Source organism: Misgurnus anguillicaudatus, chromosome 4 (genome assembly GCF_027580225.2).
Source record: "Misgurnus anguillicaudatus chromosome 4, ASM2758022v2, whole genome shotgun sequence".
Lineage (NCBI taxonomy): Eukaryota > Metazoa > Chordata > Actinopteri > Cypriniformes > Cobitidae > Misgurnus > Misgurnus anguillicaudatus.
This window is the reverse complement of record NC_073340.2, coordinates 27,807,464-27,831,948: the sequence shown is the minus strand read 5'-3', so window position 1 is coordinate 27,831,948 and position 24,485 is coordinate 27,807,464. Positions and strand designations below refer to the sequence as shown.

The 24,485-nt window shown below is 40.8% G+C and overlaps 1 protein-coding gene across 1 annotated transcript in view; it reads left to right on the top strand.

Annotated features, from left to right (window-relative positions):
- The window catches only part of bahcc1b (BAH domain and coiled-coil containing 1b), a 108,158-nt gene that overhangs the window by 43,770 nt on the left and 39,903 nt on the right, over window positions 1–24,485 (top strand). The window contains exons 2-7 of the mRNA XM_055177190.2: window positions 3,881–4,057; window positions 16,480–16,602; window positions 16,746–18,740; window positions 19,406–19,520; window positions 19,828–20,018; window positions 20,193–20,351. Of these exons, the coding sequence (XP_055033165.2) occupies window positions 3,881–4,057; window positions 16,480–16,602; window positions 16,746–18,740; window positions 19,406–19,520; window positions 19,828–20,018; window positions 20,193–20,351 (2,760 nt within the window). The remainder of the gene's footprint in view (window positions 1–3,880; window positions 4,058–16,479; window positions 16,603–16,745; window positions 18,741–19,405; window positions 19,521–19,827; window positions 20,019–20,192; window positions 20,352–24,485) is intronic.

The window sequence follows — 24,485 nt, the reverse complement described above, 5'->3', positions numbered from 1 at the left end:
GTTTTCTGTGCACATCAGCTTATTTTGATATAATGTCTAAACGACACATGAAGCAGACCGGGACCTCATTGATTTCACATGTTAAAAAGAAATCGAACCACAAAAGAACCCAAAAGCAAACCATACTCTGGACGTGGTCTGAGTTCGGTTCACTTGTGGGTCCTTTTAGGGGGGTCTGAGATCACTTTGTTCACATATACACCCTGAACTGCTCCGAGAGCATTTGGAGGGCTCAAACGAACTACGTGTTAAAACACCCTATGTGTGTTCCCTGGAATTGAACCCATGTTCTTTTGCTCTACCAATTGAGCTAAATGGACCCACAGCTCTGCATAAAAGCATCTGCTAAATGATAAAATATAGTAAATTATTTGTAAGTACCCACAATGTTCTTATTCATAGGTCGCATATACGCAACCCTCTTACCAACTGGCCAAATCAAACATCAAATCTAGATCTGTTTGTGTTACTCTCAATGTTTCGTCTTTCTCCGCCGTGGCTAAAGCGGCACTTGTGTTATCTCTGTGTGTGGAACCGAGTACTCAGCGCTGGCAGACATAAACATCCTCCTGTGAAGAGAAAGAGAGAGAGAGCGAGAGACATCTGTTGTAATGTACACACACAGTCCCATTAGAACCCAGAGCTGTTCTACGTGCTGATGGATTGCACTTCATTTGGACCTCTGTAAGACTGAACTTAAACAAGTAACACATAATCCAAACCTCTGACTTCCCTCATAAACCCCTCTGTCTGTCTCCCTCTCTCTCTCTCTATCTTGCACACGTTCAGCTGAAGTGCAGCGCTCGGGGACTCTCATCTGATGACAAGGCTGAACATGCACTTGTGCAATTGGCAGTTTCGTAAGTGTGTGTGGCAAACACACTCGGGACTTCTACTCTTCTGGATTCTTCCTTTTAATTCCTTAATTGGATTAATGTCGCTCCGAGCCTGGAATCGGGCGATTAGTATGCACATGACCCGATTTCCTTAAGCGCTCGCGCAGGAGTCGGTCTCTCCCTCCAGGCGAGTTTCGCGCAGCGGACGTAAATAAACATGCTCCCTTTGGGGATCCGTCTGATGAGACTGCATCATCCTTTTATGTCTCGCAGTATTCCAGGCGCAATGACTCAACCGCCGCTTCTTCGACTGGGCTTCCCCAGGTTCAGCGTGCCGCCCCACGCTGTTAGCTTTCCTTGGCACATGGGTGTCTTTTCGTGGGGATAGTCTATAGACCTCCCGCCATTCTTTCCTAACCTCACCCTTCCCTCCAGGATCAACGACATTTCATTTCTCCAGTTTGGTTTATTAGAGATTGTAGAGGGAAGGGAGTGTGGTAAGGTGGGTGCAGGCAATAATTTCACCCTTTGCAGCTGATGCTCGGCCCACCGGCATACTCGAGACGGAGGAAGAAAGAAAGAAAAAAGTCAATAAAGAAAAGCAAACAAGAGGAAACGTTTCATTAAAGGGAAGTTGGCGGAGGGCGTAGAGGAGGAGAGAGAGCTTTTATGTGCTCTTGAGAAGAAGGCTGTGTACGGCTGGGGATCATAGCCAGACGTTTGACTTGCGGCATAGTCTGGTTCACTTTGCAGCTCATTCCGGCCAAGATTCACCCGCTTAGACAGGACGAAACATTTACATTTAAGCATTTAGCAGATGCTTTTATCCAAAAATCACTGAATGAAGCACTCTCCTCTTTACAGAAAGCACATGATAGACATATAAAGTGACCAAGCATGGTTTACTTTTTTTTATGGTTTTTTGGTGCTGTATTAGAGCAATGTTTCCCAATCCTGGTCTTCGAGGACCCCCTCCTAAATAGTTTTAGATGTCTACTTATTTAACACACCTGATTTAACTCATAAGCTTGTTTGGGAGACATGTTTACGGGGTCATCGAGGACCAGGATTGGGAAGCACTGAATTAGAGGATTGCGCAATAATACACTGATGTAAAGCTTTTAATAGCAGGATCGAATTAAATGGTGTTTAGACTTTGTGATCTGAAGTCCATAAGTAGATCATTTGTAAATTATATTATTTTATAGTTCTATTTGTTAATATTTTAAGCAATACTTAATACCACAGTTGCACATCACTAACCGGCACCCATCGTTTCTGCTTTCTTGAAAAAAAATTAAATTTATGGGTGTGTGTTACCAAAATTGAGGAGACCACACCCACAATACATCATTGCATGCTTGCTGCAGTGCGTTGGAGAACACAGGCTTTTTATTTCAGTATTGGATCCCGTGGGAAGGTGGTAGGGACACTTGGGAGGAAAAGGATAGCAGTAATGTGTGCTGGGAATTATACTGTGGGAATAATATCGTGGCTTGGATTATACCGTTCCATGATGGAGGAAACGGTTCCTAGCGCAAAAGGCTACTTTCATCCATCACTTCAAGGGGAATGAGCGAGTGGGTGAAAGATGAAGTGTCTTGTCAGTTGTGATCCCAAAAAAGCCAGAATCCGCCCCGGCAGCGGCGGCGTAACGTCTTCTCAAACCTGTAATTCTGCCGTTTCTCCACGTTTTTTCCGCCCTCGTCAGTCACTGGGGTTTCAGCCCGGGGCTCGAGCTGTGGCCTTGTGCTCTGTTTATCTTGTAAGAGCAGTCATTTAGTAATTTCACACCCATAAACGTCTTCCTTAACCTCATCGCTCTCACCCACGTTAATTAACTTTTATCAGTTTAGGAAATGAAACCGCATTTGCCCTCACCTCCATGTTTAATTGGTGGTGGTTGTTGTTGTTTCAGGGACACAAGGGCAGGGTCTTTGTCAGGCGAGACGCACAGGAAACCGCAGCGGCATGCGGCGAAACGAACAACACACCGCGTGCGCGTGGTATTTTTTTCATCTGCAACGAATTCACAGTGTGTTGTTAATCTTGTAAATTTTATTCAGATGGTACCTCGACATCTTAAGCACAAATCGCTCTATTAAACTCTTGTTTAATGGACTGATTTGATTATTCTATATGCCGTGTCACACCATGTGCAAATAGTCTTTGGTGAATGCTTCATATTTAAATTATATTGACTGAAGTTTATTAAAGCCATTCCTCTGCAGCATTCAGGTTAATCAAATTTATTGGAGCGTTGCAAATTTGTTTTGTTTCTTTTGTTGGTGAGAAAACAATTGATAGATTATGTGTGCAGAAATCCAATGACTGGCCATATGTTTGTATGTATGTAATGCGTAATGAATGTAATGAATTGGATTTAACCCTTGTTCAGTGTATCGGGTGTATTGCGTAAGGCAAGTCTGCTAAGGTTTTTGGACGGGTGTCTTCTCCTCCATATCTAACACACCATCTTGTCAAATTTGTGTTCTTTATTTTCTCTGTGATTTTAGCAGCGTGAGGCTGATGTAGGTGTCCTGTGTGAATGACTGTATGTGTGGCGCGTGCGTGTGTGTGTGTGTGTGTGTGTGCGCTGTTGTGTATGTGTGGAGAGAGAGGGAGAGAGAGAGGGTTGATAGACTACTGCAGAAAGATCACAGAGACTTAATTATTGTAACCGTGTCTTATAACAAGCTGCACACTTAGATGTTCAAAATCTTTTTTTTTTTTTTCCTCTTCCATTTCCCATTCCCCGACTTACTTTTTCTGAACAGTATCTCTTTTTTTCTTCCTTTTTCTTTCAATTTTCCAATTCATTTAGTCTTCTCCCCACATTTGCAGTCTTAATTTTGTTGAAATGGTTTTTGAGTGATGTCTGACGGTAAAAATCACAGACGTTTATCAAACCCTCATTTATTGCCTCTTTAAAATTGGAAGACTATTTCTATGGCAGTTACATTTAATAATTTTTAATAATTTAATAATTTGGTACTGGTGAAGATTTGTCTGTTCTTTCTAAATTCCTATTCTTTTCCTCTTAGGGAGTGGATTGATAGGGAACTCTTCTGCCTCCTTCATGGGTACATTTTTGGCCAGCAGTTTGGGTTCGCCTTCCTCGCACCCCTCCGGACCGCCATCATCCCCCTCTTCTCCACCCTATCGCACCGGACCCCACTCCACGGCCCCGTCACAGATCTGGTTTCCCCACTCACATGAAGGTGAGTGCTTTCTTATCTCCTATGTCATCTCCTCTCTCTAGCTGTGTTTCCATTACACTTTAAATTGCACAAATTGACATTGCGAATTGAAAATACAGCCAATGGAAACAAACACATCAATTGTGCAAAAACTACCAAATATCGCTAAAAAGTTTTTACGCTCGCATGAGGTGGTTTTTAGGCGAAAAAGTTATATTTCGCTTAACTGCTTTTATTACATTTTCAGGTCATGTCACACAATTATTATTTGAAGTTAGGTGTAACACTTTACTGACATGACACCTTCATAATAATAACATGAAGGAGATTTTATGCACATTTTTGACAACTGTCATTAAGTGTCATTTGTTCAATTATGTAATTTTTAATGCAAAGATGACATTGTTTGAGATGTTCTCGTAATGACAACTTGACATAAACCAATACATCATAACTCTGTCATAAACACGACATAGCAGAAAATTGTTCAAATTTAAGAAATGACCTAGCTTTATGTGTTAACATTACATTAAACTGTCATTAAAATGTCATTAAGTGTTAATACTCTGTCATATAGTTTTATAACAGCATTATAAATATTTTTCTTGACCTACACTGCAGTGGTACATAGTGGTACATAACTTTGCATTAAAATGTCAATGAGTGTTAATACTATGTTAAATAATTTTAAATACCTCAACAAAATAACAGAACTTGTTTTTTTCTCACACAGAGAGTTCTGAAATTTTCTGACATAGAAGAAAAAACCAACAAAACATTTAATTAATTTAATGTAATTAACTGTTTTCCAGCGATATGTACCCAACGCTGCAACCCATTACTGTTTTGTTTTCATTTAATTTTAAGTGAATCGTTCTCCAAATGCAATAAAATATAATTGTATCAATTAGCAGAAAAATTATCCTTAAATCAATAAATGTCATTAAGTGTTAATACTCTGTCAAATAGTTTTATAACAGCATCATAAATATTTTTCTTAACCTCAACTACTGTGGTACAAATTGAACTTTGCGTTAAAATGTCAATTAGTGTTAATACTATGTCAAATAATTTTAAATACCTAAACAAAAATGCAAGAGACACCCCATAAGATTATAGACGGTTTCAGCAGCAACAACATAAACAAGCGGCTGTCACGGTCCGCACGTAACTTCCGGTAAACTCTGCTAATAATAAATAACAACAAAGTACTTTAAACATAGTTTATTTATATAATAAGCAAAACAACAACACATAGATTACCTAGGAAACCAAAACATTTGTTATTTTCAACGAGGCATTTGTTCAAGAGATCGGTTTAGCAACTAGTCAGACCGTTAAAAAAATGAAACCGGAAGTAAGGTTCGGATCCAGACGTGTATCACGTGAGTCCGATGAAACCGTCTATACTTAACTTTGCGTATGTGCACAATACATAAAAAACTGACAAATAACATAACTTGTTTTTTCTCACACAGAGAGTTCTGAAATTTTCTGACAGAAGAAAAAACAAAACATTTAATTCATTTAATGTAATTAACTGTTTTTCCAGCGATATGTACCCAACACTGCATGGCTTAACCCATTACTGTATTATTTTCATTTAATTTTAGGTGAATCGGTCTCTATAAGAAATAAAATATAATTGTATCAATTTTTAAGTATTATTATTGGATTATTTAATTTTTTTAAACACCTGGAGGAAACTAAAAAACATTATGAACTGAAAAATATTCATAAAGTTGTTATAAAACAATTTTACATAGTATTAACACTTAATGACGTTTTAATGACCAATTATATTTATAGCATTTTAGTTGAGGTCAAGAAAAATATTCATGACGCTGTTATAAAACAATTTTACATAGTATAAACACTTAATGACATTTTAATGACAAATTATATTTGTATCCTTGGTAAAAAATGGTCAGTTATGTTGTTTTGGTAATGTCATAACAAAGACATCTCAAACAATGTCATCTTTGCATTAAAAATTACATAATTGAACAAATGACACTTAATGACAGTTGTCATAAAATCTCCTTCATGTTCATGAAACGTGTCATGACATCATTATGAAGGTGTCATGTCAGTCTTATAAACACCCATTCAAGTAAAGTGTTACCAAGTTATGTGCTAAAACCTCCCAGAAACACCTCAATGCGTGTCTGCTCCCAAGTATACATGTATGAGCCTTTCCTTGCCAATAATGTTTGGATACATCTCTTTTTATTATTAACACCAAAAAGGATCCCCTCCTAAGTATAAGGAGCTTTTCTCTACATTAATATTTGGATAATACTTTTACGTCTCCTTCGGTTTAAAAATAACGCCTAGTGCGGTGGATGTGATATTAGTAAACCTACCAACATCAGTCGACGTGATGTTTGGAAAGACTTATCACGAGAGGAAAAACTATGTTTCAGTTGCATATCATTGGTTGATGGAAACACCTTCATTTTGCAATTTAGAAAATAACGCTAAAGTTGTGCGCAATGGAAATGCAGCTTTTATCTGTATTTTTTGTATCCTTCCTGTATTTCCATATGTACAAAGGGTCACATGTATTCATTTTTTTAAGTGTTCTGGATTGTGCTGTGTCTATATAATGTCATTTTCTTTTCTATATCACAATGCGTTCTACTGTTGTTATAAGCAAACATACACAAACGCACACAGACTGCATTATGCTGTGCTATATTGCTGTGCTGTTTTATTCATATCTGTTACTCTAATTCACATCAGTCACTCTGTTTACATTTCCTACATTTCTGGCTTTTATATACGAGCGTGTTTGTGTTTTTCACCCTGTGTGCTTATATTTTAATCTATAGGCTGCACATAAATGACTAAAGGGTTCACAGAAGGTTTATAGATCTTTATATAAATGTTAATGTCTTAAGTTTGTGTGTGTACGTGTCCAAGTTTATTCTTTTTAAATAGCTGAGCACTTGCTATCGGTATTTTCACAAGTGTGTGTGTGTGTCTATGTGTGTGTGTGTGTGTGTATCAGTGCGGGTTAAGTGCTCTGTATCTGCGAAGCTCTTGGCAGCTGGCAGAATGGAACAGTAATTGTGGTTGGCAGCAGACACAGTGGTGTTACTGCTGGCACTGAGCGCTACTGTAACTGAATGACTGAACAAATCTGCGCGCGAGACGCAGCGAGAGAGAAATACCGAGCCATAGTTGACTTAGCGGATAACTCCCAGCTTTACATAAATGTGAAACAATAACAATAATCATAGCTGTAATGATGATGGTCCTGATTGTCACTATAAAAATACTAATAATAACAATAATATTAATAATAGAATGTGTCTATAATGATGCAAATGGGCCCATCGTGATGATAAGAGCTCATTATCGAAATCAGTCTTTAATTGTGCTTAGCCCCTCGAAGCAGCTGATTGGACGGCTGCGATTTCCCCCAGCCGCGTCTCTGTGCTCCCCGTCTCATTTGCATAAAAAGCGTGTCATCAAAACGAGCCTAGCAATTACCCCAGCCCCGTTCCCCGGGAGACAGTCCAGCTTACCCGATGAAGTGACGCCCCACCTGACCCATTAGGCCAGGGGGGTTAAATGGGGAGGACACGAGAGAAAAGCTTTAGTTGATTTGATGCGGCAGGATTTCTTGTGTGGTCCGGGAAATTGTTAATTAATATTTATCAAGTTTATATGGGTGGCATGGTAATGTCTGTTGGCAATTTAGTAAATTGCATTTAAAAGCTAAATAAAAGGAGACATGCAGATGTCTTTGTGAAGGGATTTCACAGGGAATGTGGTCGCTGCGAGAAACGTTTGCGATACCTCAGTGACATACACGCTCAACATCAGGAATGCTATGATGTTGTCTGTTTTTCGGTGGATGATGTGGGGTTTCCTCAGCCAGAGCTAGGGGTCCTGTGACCCTCACGGTTAAACCCATCTGCAACGGTCTACTTCCTCCCCAGACAACTGAGAGACACACACACACACGTGGTGTGCATCTGTGTGTGTATTTCTGTGGGTACGTGCGTGCGGTTTTAACTGAGAGATGCCGAGGGTTAGAGGCATCACCACAGGGAGGTGCTAGCTTCCGGAACCTGCCGAGCGTGTTTGTGTGTGTCCTCCCTGTCTGTTGGCCCCTCGGCTCCTCTTTTGGCTATGAACAGTTTGTGGTCAGGCCCCGCTTTTTGGGGCCTGCTTTATCTCTCTCAGTCAGGTGTGTGTCTTTGTGTTAGTGTGTGTGTAATAATAGATGTTTTGTAGTCTTCTCATAGAAATAGGACAACGATGAGCCACACACTGGCCAAGCCTGACTGATGACCAGATAACTGCACTTAACCGCCCTATGAAAGACAACTTAGCCAGAGATGCATTTGTGAGAGAAGGAAGAAAAACACAAGATATGAAATTACATGTTGTGTCTGGGGATGGGACGGTATGAAAATTTCATATCATGATTATAGTGACCAAAGTTATCACGGTTATCAGTATTATCAAGGTTTTGTTAAAATGAGATGGAAATGTTAGAAAAGAACTAATACACACATTTGAACATTTGAACAAGTTTTATTTTCATGTCCATGAAATTATTTCTGTGGTAAAAAATAAACAAATCTGTCTAATAAGTTTATGGTGAATGAATACACTACATTATCTCTTAAATGCACTGCAAAAAATGATTTTCAAAAAAGATTTTTTCTTCTTGAGCAAAACAACTCGAGAAAATAAGTCTAGTGTCCAGACCAAAAACACCAAATTCAAGTGATCCTGTGCCCAAAACTAGCAAAAAAATCAGCCAATGGGGTAAGCAAATTTTTCTTTAATTTTTTTAAATTTAGTGTTTAAGAAAAATGTTCAAGATTTTTTTGTCTACCCCATTGGCAGATTATTTTGCTTGTTTTATGCACAAAATCACTTAAATTTGATATTTTTGGTCTAAAAACTAGACTTATATTCTTGGGTCGTTTTGCTCATCAAGAAAAAGCATCTTAATTAAATTTTTTGATATTTTTACTGAAAATGTTTTCGTGACAATCATTTTTTGCAGTGTGCCTTCTTGGGCAAAAAACTATGTTGCATGTGCGTGCCTGCGCCAGCTGATTGTGGCTGGATGGGATTTACCGCAAGTTTTCAAAATCACGGTAATCAAACACGGTTGTAATGAAAACTAAATTTTAAACGTTAATACTAACCGTCAGGACATTTAATCGTGGTTAATCGTGAAACCGGTAATCGTCCCATCCCTAGTCCCATTTTTACCAGATTTTAAAAATATTGTACAACTTCAGTTTTGGAGCGTTTTCCATGTTCTTTGGTGACAAAATTTCCATTTGCAGAGAAGCTAACTATTTGATTGTAATACCTGTCAATGTGTGTTAAAGGGGACATTTCACAATACATTTTTAAGATGTCAAATAAATCTTTCATGTCCCCAACGTATGTGATGTTTCAACTTAAAATATCATATAGATAATTTATTATAGCATGTTAAAATTGCCACTTTTTTAGGTGTGAGCAAAAATGTGCCGTTTTGGGTGTGTCCTTCAAAATGCAAATGAGCTGATGTCTTCACTAAATGGCAGCGCCATGTAGGGCTGTAACGATTAATCGTGCAAATGTCCATTTTCTCAATGAATGAATTTTAATGAATTACGGTGAAATCCCACCAAAGCCAGGGGGTGCTCTCGTGCAGAAACTCCCTTTGTGCCACAGAAGAAGTAGCATTACAAACGGAAACGTAACATTACTATGGGACTATTTATATCGCTGTTCTTTGAATTGTTTCAGGTATTTTCATGATAATAAAGAATATTTTGAATGATTTGTGTTGCTTTTTTAAATGCACGTTATAAACGACTCATAATGATATTAGATTGATAAGGACTTCCTACTGACCAAATGCAGTAGTACCCGCACAAGCTGTGCATGAAACACAGAATTGATTCTGAATCAATTTCAGAGGCATTTTAATTGGACACACAATTAATCGTTGCAGCCCTAGCTTCGTGGTTGGATTAAGGTGCAGATTAAGGGCGGTATTCCCCTTCTGACATCACAAGGGGAGCCAAATTTCAATTACCTATTTTTTCACATGCTTGCAGAGAATGGTTTACCATAACTAAGTTACTGGGTTGATCTTTTTCACATTTTCTAGGTTGATAGAAGCACTGGGAGTGGGGACCCAATTATAGCACTTAAACATGGAAAAAGTCCCCCCTTTAAGAGTGTTTAACAAATAAATATTGTTTCTCTATCTGTAAATGATCTTGTGTAAAACTACCGTTATGCTGTGTGTTTATGCATGTGTACAAGTTGAAAGCAAACTGGACACCTGTTTTCCCATCTGTGTGAGCTCTCCAAGGAACATCAGGTTCTGATTGTGCCTGACCAAAGGATGCTCATGTTTATTCTCTCTCTCTCTCTCTCTATCTCTCTCTCTCTCTCTCTCTCTCTCTCTCTCTCTCTCTCTCTCTCTCGCACACACATTTGCTCTCTTTAAATTTTCTAAACAAGTGTTGTGTGAGACATTAACCACACAGCTGAATGTTTCACTGGGTGTTAATGTAAAACGCCTGGAGCAGGTAGAACAGAAGTCAGACTGCAAAAACACTAAGAGTTTATACTCCAAACGTGTGTAAGTGTAGGTAGGTCTGCGCACTTGGTTTAAGGGAGAGAAAGAGAGAGAGACATAAAGAGAGAGAGTTGGCTCAGAGCTACAGAGAGGGGATCACCTTTGAAGTCCCAGCTGGTGGAGGAAGCCAGGCTCGGCTTGGCACGTTGCATGAAGTGACTATTAGTGTGTGTGTGGAGAGGGTGTTTAGCCTGGGAAAAGACAAGGAGACAGTTTGTATATTTCATAATAAATGAGAGTGGAAGAGGAAAATAATTGGTTACAGTAGCTTGTGTACACCCGCTCAAATATATGTTCATGCTCTCCCACACACACACACACACACACACACGCACGCATACACACTCTGTCCAAATGATTGTTTTTAGGGATTGAATCCAGGAAGCCCCAATCGGCGTGCTGCCAGTTGGCTAAACTCCAGCGTCTGGAGCCCAGCCAACACACAGATCTGCCACCCGAATCTCTCTCTTTCTTTCTCTCTCTATACGCAAACACACTCTCTCACTGTCTCATTGTCCTTTTCTTTTATCTCTCACTCCTTCCATACCCGACTACTCTCTCCTTGATGTTCCAGTCCACTCTTACTCTATATTGCTCTTTTTTTGTTCACCCTCTCTGCTCTTCAACTTCATCCGGCCTCTTTTACCTCATTTGTCCCTTTGATGATCTATCACTTTTTTACTATTGATTACCGATAACCCATTATCCCTCATTATCTCTTTTTCATCTCTTTTACCTTTTATTCCTTATTATATAGCCTATAGCCGTGTTACTGGGACTGACTGCACATTTGTATTGGTGCTATAATTATATTATTTCTATATATTATAAATATATTTTTTAATATAATAAATATTCCTTATATTAAAAACGAGTGTCTTATATTCCAGTCGCTTCTGTTTTATAAAAGCAAAGACACTTGAGGCCATGCGAACTGGGATTTTTAAGGCCGATAATGGGGCGTTCTTCGGCGCCTAGCCTCTCGTGGCTTATTGCTTTGTTCTTTGTTGCCGTCACGGTGGCCGCGTTCTGCAGCCGTTGATTCAGCACATCTCGCAATTAACAGAGCTGACAAGATCTCCTCCCTCTCTTCAGCCTCTCTGTTCTGTTCTCTCCTCCCTCCGTCTGCCTGCTTCATTCCGTCGCTTCGCTTCAATTACAGTGTTATACGAGCACGTTTTATTCTGCATTGTTTTCTTTTCTATATTGTAGCCTCCCCATATGAATTACTACGGCTTGTTGTTCTTTATTGGCATGAATGTACATTGATGTTGCCAAAGCAGTGCAAAATAGATATGTAATAAAAATGTCAATAGTGCAACTGTTTCAACAAATAAAATATAGAATATAATATGCAGGGTTCCCACGGGTACTTGAAATCCTTGAAAGTTTGTGAATCTGGGGGGGGATTCAAGGCACTGGAAGTTTTTGAAAATGTACATACATAGATACAGGTCATTGAAAGTGCTTGAATCTATTTTATGCCTGGAAAAAAATCCATATTATTCCCTGTGTAGTGTAGGATATGATAAAAATTCTAGACTTTTTAAGCACACGTGCTAAACTGTTCGCTTTAAATGCTTTTATTCTCTGTATGTGCAAATCATACCAAAATGCTTTTTTGCATAGTTGTGTTTGACCCATGAAAACGTCTCGGGTTACGTTTATGAAACTGTTGTTCCCTGAGAAGGGAACGAGACGCTGCGTCTTCTTTGCCATACTTTCTCCGTCCATGTAACGCCGTCTTTGGCAATAATTCAGATAGTGATATACTTTGTCTCCCGCGTCCCTTGTCTTTGTCGTTAAGCCTCACCATTGGTTGAATTTGATACACACATTCAGACGCACTTACCCCTGGAGGCGTCCACAAAGTGTCACCGCAGTGACGCAGCGCGAGTTCCCTCAAATGGGAACTGTAACAATGTATCTTAAAAGGTAACATGATGTAACCTTGCTCTCACTTGAAAACGTTTTCCCACATTTAGTCCTTGAATTTGAGGGTATTGGACCTGGAAAGTCCTTGAAAGTTCCTTGAATTTGAAGTTAACCAAGGTGTGGGAACCCTGAATATGTAATCCAGTCGGTGAAAACTCAGCTAAAGTCATTTTTGGTTTTTGTTTTACATAAAATCATCTTACATAATGTATAAAACATATATCTTTGGCATGTCAAATATTGAAATCAATGATTGAAATCAAACTTTGAAGCATGTAATCTCAGAATTAGATTGAGACTTTACTGTGGATGTCACACACATGGTCGCATATTATATAATATAAAACAATTAGCAAGTAAAATTCACAAAATAATAAACTATGGTGGTAACGTTATAAATTAAACAGTACGTTATAAAAATGTATAAAGTAAATATGCAAATCATTGTAATGAACAGATGTTAAGCAACTGATACCCGCCTTTTCTTTTGTATCATGAATGTTTGTATGATATCAATGTGTGTGTGTGTGTTTGTGTGTGAGTCCATTGTCTTCCATTAAGATGCCGAGCGTGCTCTGGGGTTTGTACTGTACCTGCATGCGAGTGTGTTTGTCATGCACACACTGGGCTGTAATCTGGTAGGGTGTATTTTACCTTGAATGTAAAGCTATATGATTGTGCCTGGGGTGCTGGGGGAGCGGATATAGAGTTACACCACAAACTCCGCTTAAAAATTCGAGCCGTTATTACCATTCAACACAAATCAAACAGGACAGATGCATGCACATTGGAGGTAGTGCACAATTACATGTTTGAATAAGAAAATGGCATAGAGGGGAATGAGAGAAAGATGCTTGCTTTGTGAAGTTTGAAGTTTTATTTTCACCGTTTTTGTTATTTGAATCGATGCTTTGGAATTATAGTGTGTATAACAATGAAGTAGTTTGAAAATGAGAGAGAGAGAGAGAGAGAGCAATGAAGTGACCAAAGAGAAATGATCCTGCATAACCCAAACGTAAATGTTTGTGTGATTTTGAATATGTCCTATGTGGCTCCATTTGGTCTTTCTCTCTCTGGAAACCACAGCTCCGTTTTAACTTTGTTTGGACACAGTCCCACACTCCCCATCAGTGCTTCTCAATCTTACTGAACAAAAACAGTGTCTTGGCTTCTTACCTCCATCTCAGTTTGATCTGGCACTGTTACTTGACCTGTTGCTCTATCATTCGTCATTTAGACGAATACAATTTTCATTCTGACTGCGAACGCAGAGTGCCTTTTTTATCGGTTTATGTGTTTGACTGTTTTTGTATATATGTGTGTGTGTGTGTGTGTGTGTTGTGTCTATCTGACCTGCAATAGGATGTGCTGGACTGTGTTTATTGCTCATCATTACAGCGTGATTACTTTCAGACTGCCGTTCTGCTTTGCTCTAATTGTTGGCATTTAAATTAATTGTGGTGATTGTTTGCCTTCTCTCATCCTTGTCTCCTTTCACCGCCTCCTGTCTCATTTTGTCTTTTAGATTACTTGTGCAAAGCACACGCATAGCAAATGAAACTATAACAGCTAAATATCAGTGGAAATTGGAGGAACATGTAGATAAATTAATATATACAATAAATATCATTATGGTGTGTGAAGATAATGAATATTAATTTCTCATCTCCTTGTCTTGCACCTTACCTTGTTTCATTTGATCCGATTTCTTCACCTTTCATCTCCTGATCTCTCGCCTTCTTTTCTATAGCCTCCTCAGGACAAGAGAGTATACAGTACATGCGTGCACAAAACAAGTTTACACATTTGAATCTATCGTGTGTGTTAATAGCAATCGTGTGCATCTGCATTCGCTGTAAGATCATATGAGCACCACACATGTGTGCGTCGATGAAATTAAAATTCTGTGGCAGTAGGAAACAGGTGCAGCCAGAAGGCCTGATATTACACATCTGGACTCCCTTGTGATGTCACTGTCAGCGGGGCGCTCGGCTGGTGTCAATTAGTAGGAGAGGCAGAGAGTGGGGGAGATCTCCTTCCCTTTGTCTCTCTCTCTTTCTTTCTCTCGCCCTCCCTCTCTTTCTTTTTTTTAGACAAACTCACACATGTACCTACGCAGACATTTACTGTCTGTCTCGCCTTTCGAAATGATACGCTCTGTCACTATCGCACATCGTTCGTGTATTTCTCACTTTCACCCTCTCGCGTGTTATTGATGTACGTGTCACGTAAAGGTTTAATTCATGCCTTTGAATGTCTCTTAGTGTAATTCTTAAAAGTTCAAAGAAGAGTGCGTTAACATATTTCCAGCAGTCGTAAGGAAATGAATAGTTGTTTTAGCTTTTCAAGTTCAATATAGTAATGTAGTTAGTCTGGTTAAGCCAGACCTTTGACTAAACAACATGATGCCAGTTGTACAGAAGTATTGCCAAAAATTTTTTAGACACGTGTGGTTTAAGATGTGTAGACTATGCTTATTGTTGACTCCTTTATGCTCATGCAAAAGTGACAGTACTACATACCAGTTTATTAGCAGAGTTTAACTGGTAAGCTTGATGACATATGGTAAATGGACTGCATTTATATAGCACTTTCATAGACCAATGGCCATTCAAAGCGCCTCACATTCACTCACACATTCATACATCGACTACGGTGTCAGCCATGCAAGGTGCCATCCATCTCGTCGGGAGCAGCTGGGGTTAGGTGTCTTGCTCAAGGACACCTCGACACTTGATCAGGTGGAACCGGGGATTGAACCACCAAACTTCCGATTTGTAGACAACCTACATTAACCACTGCCGCCCTATATTGATATTGCTAGTTCACCAATATCCAAAACACAACGAATACTGGGCTCAGTTATACTGGTCTTTCATTACCCTGCGTCTGCATGTCCGTTTGTCGTCATCCAGGGGTTTCCATTGTGTTAGGACTAACAGAGGTCATGACAGTGTGTGTGTGTTTTGTAGGCTATGGGACAATGGCTCTGTGGAGTGCTGAGGATGAGCATTATGGACTGCTGTTTACTTTGGCCCCAGACCGTTAAACTTTTAACTGCAACCAATTAAACTTTGAGCAAGGACACACTACAGGGTGTCTCAAACAAGTACATGTCCACTAACACACACTGGAAAAATACTAGAATATTCAGGCAGAATAGAAACACTCACTTAGGCTACCAGTTCACAAAAAATATACACATACACACACCACAGATGGCTGTAATAGCTGTGTGTTGTGGGCGGCTTAAGAGCATGACCCTTGTCTGCCTAGCCATTGACCTCTGCTTCTCTGTGGTTGGGTTTCAGCCGTGTGCTTAGTTTACACATAAATACACCCCACTGCTGCCCTCACTGCAGCCTTCCATATCCCAGGACACAGTTGAATGTCCTTGAGGATGCGGAGTCAAGCAGAGCAGACATTTATCCTTTCTCTGAACCCTCAAGATGTGGGCAGTTTTAGAAAAGAATATCTTGTATTACTGTTTGTGTGGCTATTTTAAATCTTTGAAATTGACTAAATTCTTTCCAAGATTGGATTACCTCAGTTTAACATATCTTATGTATATGATTAGTCCATTAAAGTGTAGTACTTTGGGTTTCTTTAAATCCCCAACACTATGCATGACCAATAGTAAAATTCTATAAGAAAGGCTATAATTTTGTAAACAGGAGTTATAAAGCTCTTGTTTAGTTAAGGTACTTATAAATGCAGAGTAAATAACTGAATTTAGTTGCAGGGCTCTTTGGAAAAGGTTGTGCCATGCTGTAGGGCTTCATGAACCTACGTCCAGCAATAGTACAGGGAAAGGCCAAAACTGTCACTTTCTTTTGTTACATTTGTTTATCCTGACATTGTTCTCTCTCCCTTTCCATTCTCTTTCTCTCAGCCCCAGGGTATCCCCGCTTTTCAGGGAGTCTAGCCCCCACCTTCCTACCCATGAGTCCCCTGGATCACCATGGCAACAGCAGCGTACTCTATGGACAACATCGCTTCTATGACACTCAGAAAGGTGTGTTAGGTTCAATTCCTCTCAGGCTTCAGCAAACAGTCAACATATAATCCAGTAAAAATACAGAAGTATCTGTATAGCTTTAACATCATCATCATCAGGCACAGTAACCAAAATGTTTTTTGTGTATTTGTTTCATTAAGATTTCTATCTACGAAGCCTTCCGTCGCAGCCCCATCTTCTCTCCACCAATCACAGTCTCCCGTCTCTATCTCGAACTGCCCGTACCCACCCACTAGACTCCTGCAGCCGTGAGAGGGAGTCTGGGAGCACATCATCCCAGAAGAGCTCAAAAGAGACAGGTGTAGCAGAGAGAAGAGTAACACCTGGAGGAAAAGAAAAAGAAAAGACTAAACAAGAGTCCAAGCTGGATCGCCAGCACCATGGACCAGCACCACCCACCCTTCACCACCATCACCATCCACAACACCATCATCCAAGCCTAGAAGATGACCTCCGGCACAAAGACGACCCCAAGCACCTTAGCTCCTGCCTACTTAGTACAAAGACCCAAAATGGCTCTGACCCAGGAGCCACAGCTAGGGGCTCACTGCCTAGTTGTGTGGGGCCAGGGGCCTCAGGTCTGGGAACTGGCCGGCAAAGTGGAGACAGTCACTGTTGTAAGGAGGGGGTAAGTGGAGAGATGCGAATTAGCGAGCCACCCTCAGACTGTCTTCGGCACAGTGCCATGCTGGGCCATGCCCATCCAGTACCTTACTCCATGCCCCCTCCCCTGGCCCTTACCTCTGGGTCCTGGTTACATCCAAGTCATCCACACCATCACCATACTCATCATCCCCATCCAGATCTCTTCTGTCCACCACCCCCTGCTCCACTAACCATGCCCACTGCTCAGGAAAAGAGCCTAGCTTCCGGAGCAGGCAGGGACTCCGAAGTGACGGGACCCACCTTTGTTCCCTCCGTGGGTCCACTGGGGGACAAAACCAGTGGACCATTTCAACTGGGAAACTCTCATTGTCGAGGTGTGGGAGGTGGGATGGTGGCTGTTGGAGGAGGTACAGGGAAAGAAACCAAAACTCCTGAGAGAAGCAGCAGTGGAAGTAGAGCACCTCCTCCTGCACCTCCCCTACTGCATCCTCCTGGTAGCTGCCAAAGAAAATCTTCCCAACAGCAACACGTATATGGCAAAGCAGACAAAGGCCCGGATTGGCCCTCAGGCCCACATTCTGGCATGCACGAGGTTCAGCACAGTCATACTCAGCATTCCCACTCGGCTCGTTCATGTAGCTTGGACAGCAGTGACGAATCTGATGCCTTCCGGCCCTCTCTGCCACAAGGGACAAAGGGTGGCCACCAAGGTAAAAGTAACATATATGCCAGCACTCCACCTTTCCGGGACTGTTCCCACTCAGGTCCATCAAACAGGGCTTCATCTGAAGGTAAAAATGGAGCTGAGAGTGACTGTACTCTTCAGAGAAACAGTCAGAGAGTTGCTCGGATTCGTCATCAGCAACATGGAAACAGGGCTAGCTCTGGGGGACAAGGCCCAGAACTGGAGACTAGCAACACTGCACAGGAGAAGAGGAAGGTGGAAATGGAGACAGCATCACAGGGATACAGCGGGCATCAGACTGGCACTCATCCCCCCTGGGGACACCAGGCTCGGTCAGATGAAGAACAGCACAAGGCGTGCAACTCTCTCGCTGCTGGGTCCCGTAGTTCTCAAGGGGAACCTCTAACGGCCCATAAAGAGGAAACATTGGGCCCTCAAGGACCTGAAAGCAACGCCATGAGAAGTCTGATGAAGTACAGCACCCAGCAACCCTTGCTGTTCTCTCAGAAGACTCCATTTGGTGGCCTGGGCTGCCTCAAGCAGGGGGTAACTAGGGAGAGAACCGAGAGGAACGAGAGAAATGACAAAAGTGGAAGCGGTTCGAGCTGTGCTTTACAGGAGGCAAAGCAGACCCTGCCCCCCAGGAGATCTTCATCATCTGGTGAGAGCGAGCGCTCGGAGCGGATGGGTAAAGACTCAGGGGAGGCTCAGGGGGAGGGAGAGGTGCGGCAACCCCCTGTGGGGATAGCAGTGGCCGTTGCCAGGCAGAGAGAGCCCCCATGCCGCCTGCCAGACGGGCATCCCACCCATAACCACCACAGCAGAGTGATGCCCAGCATGAAGGGTAAGCGGCGACCAGCAGGAGGTCTGATGTGTGTGTGCGTGTGTACATAATTGTGTGTTCTAGCAAGCTATATATAGTTTGCAGTTTGATGGAGATTCTTGAAGAACTTTTAAAAACTTGTTGAAAAAGATTATAGAAATAGTCTCCAATGAAATATTCTTGGTTATTAATCCAAATCACATAATTATCAACATGGAAATCTATTTTGAGGTTTTGTAAGCATGGCCTTGCCAGATTGCATGCTTTAGGTGTTACAGTGACTGCCAAATTACTCTTATATCTTCAGTAGGCCATAATAGACAATATCTGTTCAGCTGAGCACATGCCAAAATTGCATGAATGTAGGAGGACAATTAATAGCCACCTGTTTAAAACACTGCTTTGCTTTCACCTTGGCTCCAAACCCTAAATAATCCTAAACATTACTTTATCAGGCAAGATTTGGAAAAGGGAAAACATCAAGGCAATTCAGCGCCTCAATTCAATATTTGATTTACACCCTGTCTATTAATATATATTTTTTTGAAAGCAGTGTAGATGTGTCTTTGCTCCTGATTTTGGACTTTGAATCATTAAATATTAATTTAAGTTTTGCTGAATTTGTTTTAGATCAGACTTTTTTTGGTACTTTGTTAGTTTGTGGTCCTAACTTGGGTTACATGTAGGTATTGGACGGCCCATGTACCAGATGGACCGGGAGGTGGATGAGGAAAGGAAAAGAGTGTGTGAGGAACATCTTGGACTGCCTCCATTCGACAGAGAGAGAGATCTCCTCCTCAGGTACTCAACTCATTATGCCCCATAGTGCTATATTAATCCCTATTACAGATGCTTTCTCATAGGATAGAAAAATCATGAATTATAGTTTAATCTTGGATACAATCTTTACAATCTTGTGCATCTTCCAAGACCGGATGATCTGAGCACATTAATTAACTCTCACACTTTACCTTTCATTATTTTTTTATTGCGTTTAATTTAAAATTGCCATGTTGTAACCAAACAAAACCAGTCCTTTACCAAGTCAACAGAGCTGAGGCTAATACCTTAGAGACTCAAATTTTCCGTTTTTATTGCATCCCCTCAGGGAAAACAAAGACAGAGTTGAGTTTGCCAGGATCCACCCCTCCAGTAGTTGCCATGGAGATTTGACCTCACACCTTATTGTGCCAGGCAGCAGCCAATTAGGCACTGAGCCATCTGCTCATGCCCACCCTTCCCATCATCACTGGATGCCTCGGACAGGAAGTCCCTCCCTTTGGATGGGACACTCCTATGGTAAGTCGATCACCATCTGTATTTACAGCGTCTCATTATATAAGCATAAAATACTCTGAGTTAATAAGTTAGTAAATAAGTTTACGCTATTAAATTATAAATGAAATGCCCCTTAGGGTTCAAACTTAAACCTACATATTTGATCATTAAGAAGCATTTTCTGTCTCTGTTAAGGTCTCAGTCATGCAGCATTACATCAGAATTTGACCCCAGGCTTTTCTGCAACTATGCCCAGCCCCTTGCAACCAGTCCTGCCTCTGCCTCAGGACCCTTCTGCTGCCCTGGTGGTTCTACCTACCGAGCCAGCAGCCCACCCTGCCACCCACCACCTTGGTATGTTATCCGTCATTTCTAAATATATAATATGTTTTGTCATATAGGCTTAGATATATTTTAGCATCCGTGCTGAAATATTTACACCAGCTTTTAGAACAATTAGCACATTTTTAAATGAAACTTTTTATAAACTCGTTCACGCTAATGTTCAATTATATATTTTTTTAAACAAATATGTTGATTATTTTTAAAGCTGCAATTTGTAACTTTTGACTCTCTATCCCCATCTCTGTCTGAAACATAAAATTGCAGATTACTCATATTTACTTGGTTAAAGTTAAATGATGTAAAAATGACAAATTCTGCAAATAAATTATTTGTCATATTATAAACTTACCATTGTTAATAAGGGTAAGAACAGGGTAAAATCTGAGACCATTTTTACCACTGATGTTTTAAAGGATTAGTCCATTTCTAGATAATTTACTCACCACCATGTCATCCAAAATTTTGACGTCTTTCTTTGTTCAGTCGAGAAGAAATTATGTTTTTTGAGGAAAACTTCTCATTTTACTGGACTGTAATGGACCCCAACACGTAACATTTTAATGCAGTTTAAAATTGCAGTTTCAAAGGACTGTAAACGATCTCAAAGAGGCATAAGGGTCTTATCTAGCGAAACGATTGTCATATTTGGCAAGAAAAATAAAAATATGCACTTTTAAACCACAACTTCTCATCTTCCTCCGGTTCTGTGACGCACCAGCGCGACCTCACGTAATTGCGTAATGATGTCGAAAGGTCATGTGTTAAATATATAAAAACGCACATTTGCGGACCATTTTAAACAATAAACTGACATAAAGAAATTAATTAGTATCATTCGACATACAACAACTTGGGAGCAGTCCTCTTTCTCCACACTTGTAAACACTGGGGTGTGGTTTCGGATACGTCATCCGTGACCTCTTGACGCGATGACGTATTACGTGAGGTCGCGCTGACGCGTCACAGGACCGGAGGAAAACGAGAAGTTGTGGTTTAAAAGTGCATATTTTTTATTTTTCTTGCCAAAAATGACAATCGTTTTGCTAGATAAGACCCTTATGCCTCATTTGAGATCATTTAGAGTCTTTTGAAACTGCAATTTTAAACTGAATTTAAAACTGTTAAGTGTTGGGGTCCATTAAAATGAGAAAAATCCTGGAATGTTTTCCTCAAAAAACATAATTTCTTGTCGACTGAACAAAGAAAGACATCAACATTTTGGATTACATGGAGGTGAGAAAATTGCCTAATCCTTTAAGTATTTGTGCAATGTTTTTTGTTCGTTTTGTCCAAAAAAGTTACGGGTTACCGATTTAATTATTACAATTAAAAATATATATTTTTGGCCATTACAGCTTTATTTTATTAGTAGAGTGTAGAGTGATGTTATTGTATAAGTGATATGGGAGGAAAGAGAGAGGGACAGGAGCCGGTACTTAAATTCGGATCGCCAGTAAAAATAATAATAATTTTGAATAATACTTATTTTGGAGTCTGAAAAATTCATTCAGATATCCAAAAAGTTTTGGTACGAAAATTGTATACAAAAACCTCACACTTTTGTGTGGTTTAGTCACAATGGACCCAGACTTTAACTGCCGGCCACAGCAGCTCCGGCCGGTCCATCCGTTGTTCCAATGCTAAATTTCTTTCCCCTGGGTCTCGTGTCCCTTCCCCCATGCACGGTTCCATCTCATCCCCTTTCTGCCCTGTATCATTCTGTAATCATTATTGTGAAACGCTTCACTAAGCCAAGCAGGCATTTACAGCACATTGTAGTATAGACTTAATGGGAGCAGTTTCACAAGCGACCCTAATGCACACTCTGAATGCGCAAAGTGGAATTATTCAAACTGTTTAAACAAATTATCATTTCAAGTAGATAGCTTGCGTATTTGACTTTGAGTGTGTGTGTGTGTGCGCGCGGGGAGGGGGATAGATAAGCGTGCACGAGCGGTAGAAATGGTGATGTAAAGGCACTGTGTGGGTGTGCTTTCAGGGTCTGTTGGTTTAGATTAAATTTGTATGAATATGTTACTGTTTGCACAGCAGTAAAATTATTCCAGGTGGGCCTAAGGCGTTTGTCTCCATTGTGTCAATACGTGGAGCCTGAGGAGGTGAGAGCCACGGGGAAGGGTAGCAATTTAGGGGCACAATTTGTGGTTTTGTTTTCTTTTGTTTGCTTTTTTCTTAGTCGGTTGCTTAAAGTCAACATGATACGTCCCTTTCGACCTACTTTATTTACGTAACGTCAAACCTTTTTGGATATTCATTGAGAAAAATACATGGAGGATAAGACTTTACTTTATCTGCCGGGAATTGTTTAGGTTGTGAGAAGTAAAGACAGACCTGAATGCGAATTTGCTTAAACAACGTCCAAGGGAATGTTAACACATCCGACTGCCTCAAATAAGGAAATTCGTTTTAGAGACGAAGCACGTTGTCACATCTTGATGAAAGATCACAACGGCAAATATTATTTACTAAGATAAACGTGTTGATTCGTTCACGGTACACAGTTTGCACTTTAATGCATTTGGTGGATGCTTTTATCCAAAGCATCCTACAGTACAATAAAAAAGATAAACATTTTATCACTACTTTAATTCTTTTCAAAGCTAGCGCCACGCTATACAAGGACTATAGGACTCAAGGCTCGTGTAGCAGTGTTGTTCTTATCCATGTTTTTATTTAACACATTATTCTTTGCTATATAACAGAATCTGCTGTAAAACGCTTTTTATGTTTCAAACTGTGCCTTACTGCGCTCTGCTGTGACATCGTATCTGCACAGTTTGCCATTGTGCTTTGATTTGTTGTGCCATTCCACCGTGTTATATTTAACCGTGCTGTGCCGCGCATCGTTGCATGGCTTTTCGCTGTATTGTGCTGTCCTGTGCTGTGCGCCTCTGTTTGGCATTCCTCCTCCCCACGCTGGCTGTGAAATTTAATTAGCTCTCTGCTCCTTAGCGTCACACTACCTTTCCGCAACAAAGAGGGGAAGTGCATCCACTGGATCCCTCCCTAGGGAAACATAACCCTGTCCCAGTAATCTTTCCCAAACAAAGGTCCTTGCCATACATCAGGGAAGGAGGGGCGGGGAATCGGCAGCATGCAAAACCCAATGGCTGAAAGAAAAACATATTGTGTTGAAATTTCTGTGGGCTGAGGCTCAAGGCTGAGACTAAGTGCTTTACACAGCTGTGCTTTATCCTTCTACACTCTCTCTCTCTCTTTCTCTCGCTTTCCTTCAGCCTCCGCAAATAGTTGTGCAACAAACACAGATAAAATGACTAAAAAATGCGTGCAGAGTTTGTGATCACAATTTAGGATTTACCTAAAAGATAAATCGGAATAGAAAGTGCACTGTGTGTCTTGGTGGGCATCTGGATAGCTTGATACTAAGTTTCCTAAACAAAGCTTTTACAGAATGTTCTTTATATTACTGTATGTTGGATGATTTTATCTAGAAAACTTGACTTTTTCTTCAATTATTTTGCAAGCTTTGGAAAATCCAGTGATTAGTTTTTCATTAAAATAATTTTAGCAATGTGCATTTTGCATCTGATGCTGACAGTATCTTCCCTCCTTAAGAATTTGTCCCTCGATATAACATCTGCGCACCCATCACCTAGCCCTTATTAGAGCCATAATAACCCAACCCAAACTCTGCTGACTGACTGAGCCATTTGGGAATAGACTCACTTTGCCCACTCTCAGCAGGCTGTCAGGCAGGGATTGTCAGAAAAGCCACATTCATGTGACATTTCGAGACAGCGGTGCTGAATCGTTTTGACTGCTACTGCGGCGCGCGCGAGCCACAGATCAGGCGAGTACGACTGGTTAGCTCGCCGGTGACCATCGTTTTGCGTTAATCCGCTGAGGTATGAATGAGCAAACGGTGAATGCATGTGACAGAGGAAGCGGTTTGCATTCTCGGTCCGCCCGTGGGTTGGGTGAGCTGCGTTTCGGCCTCCGCGGAGAGACGAGGAAAGGGATGTGGAAATGTGAGTATGGGAGTTTTTGCCCTGGGGACGGCGGATGACTTTTCTGAAGAAAAGAGTGGAAGAAAAGAGAATCTTATAGCCGTAAATCAATAGGCCTTCAGAGCGATAAGTGAGACCTGCCTTAGGGCGAGAGAGA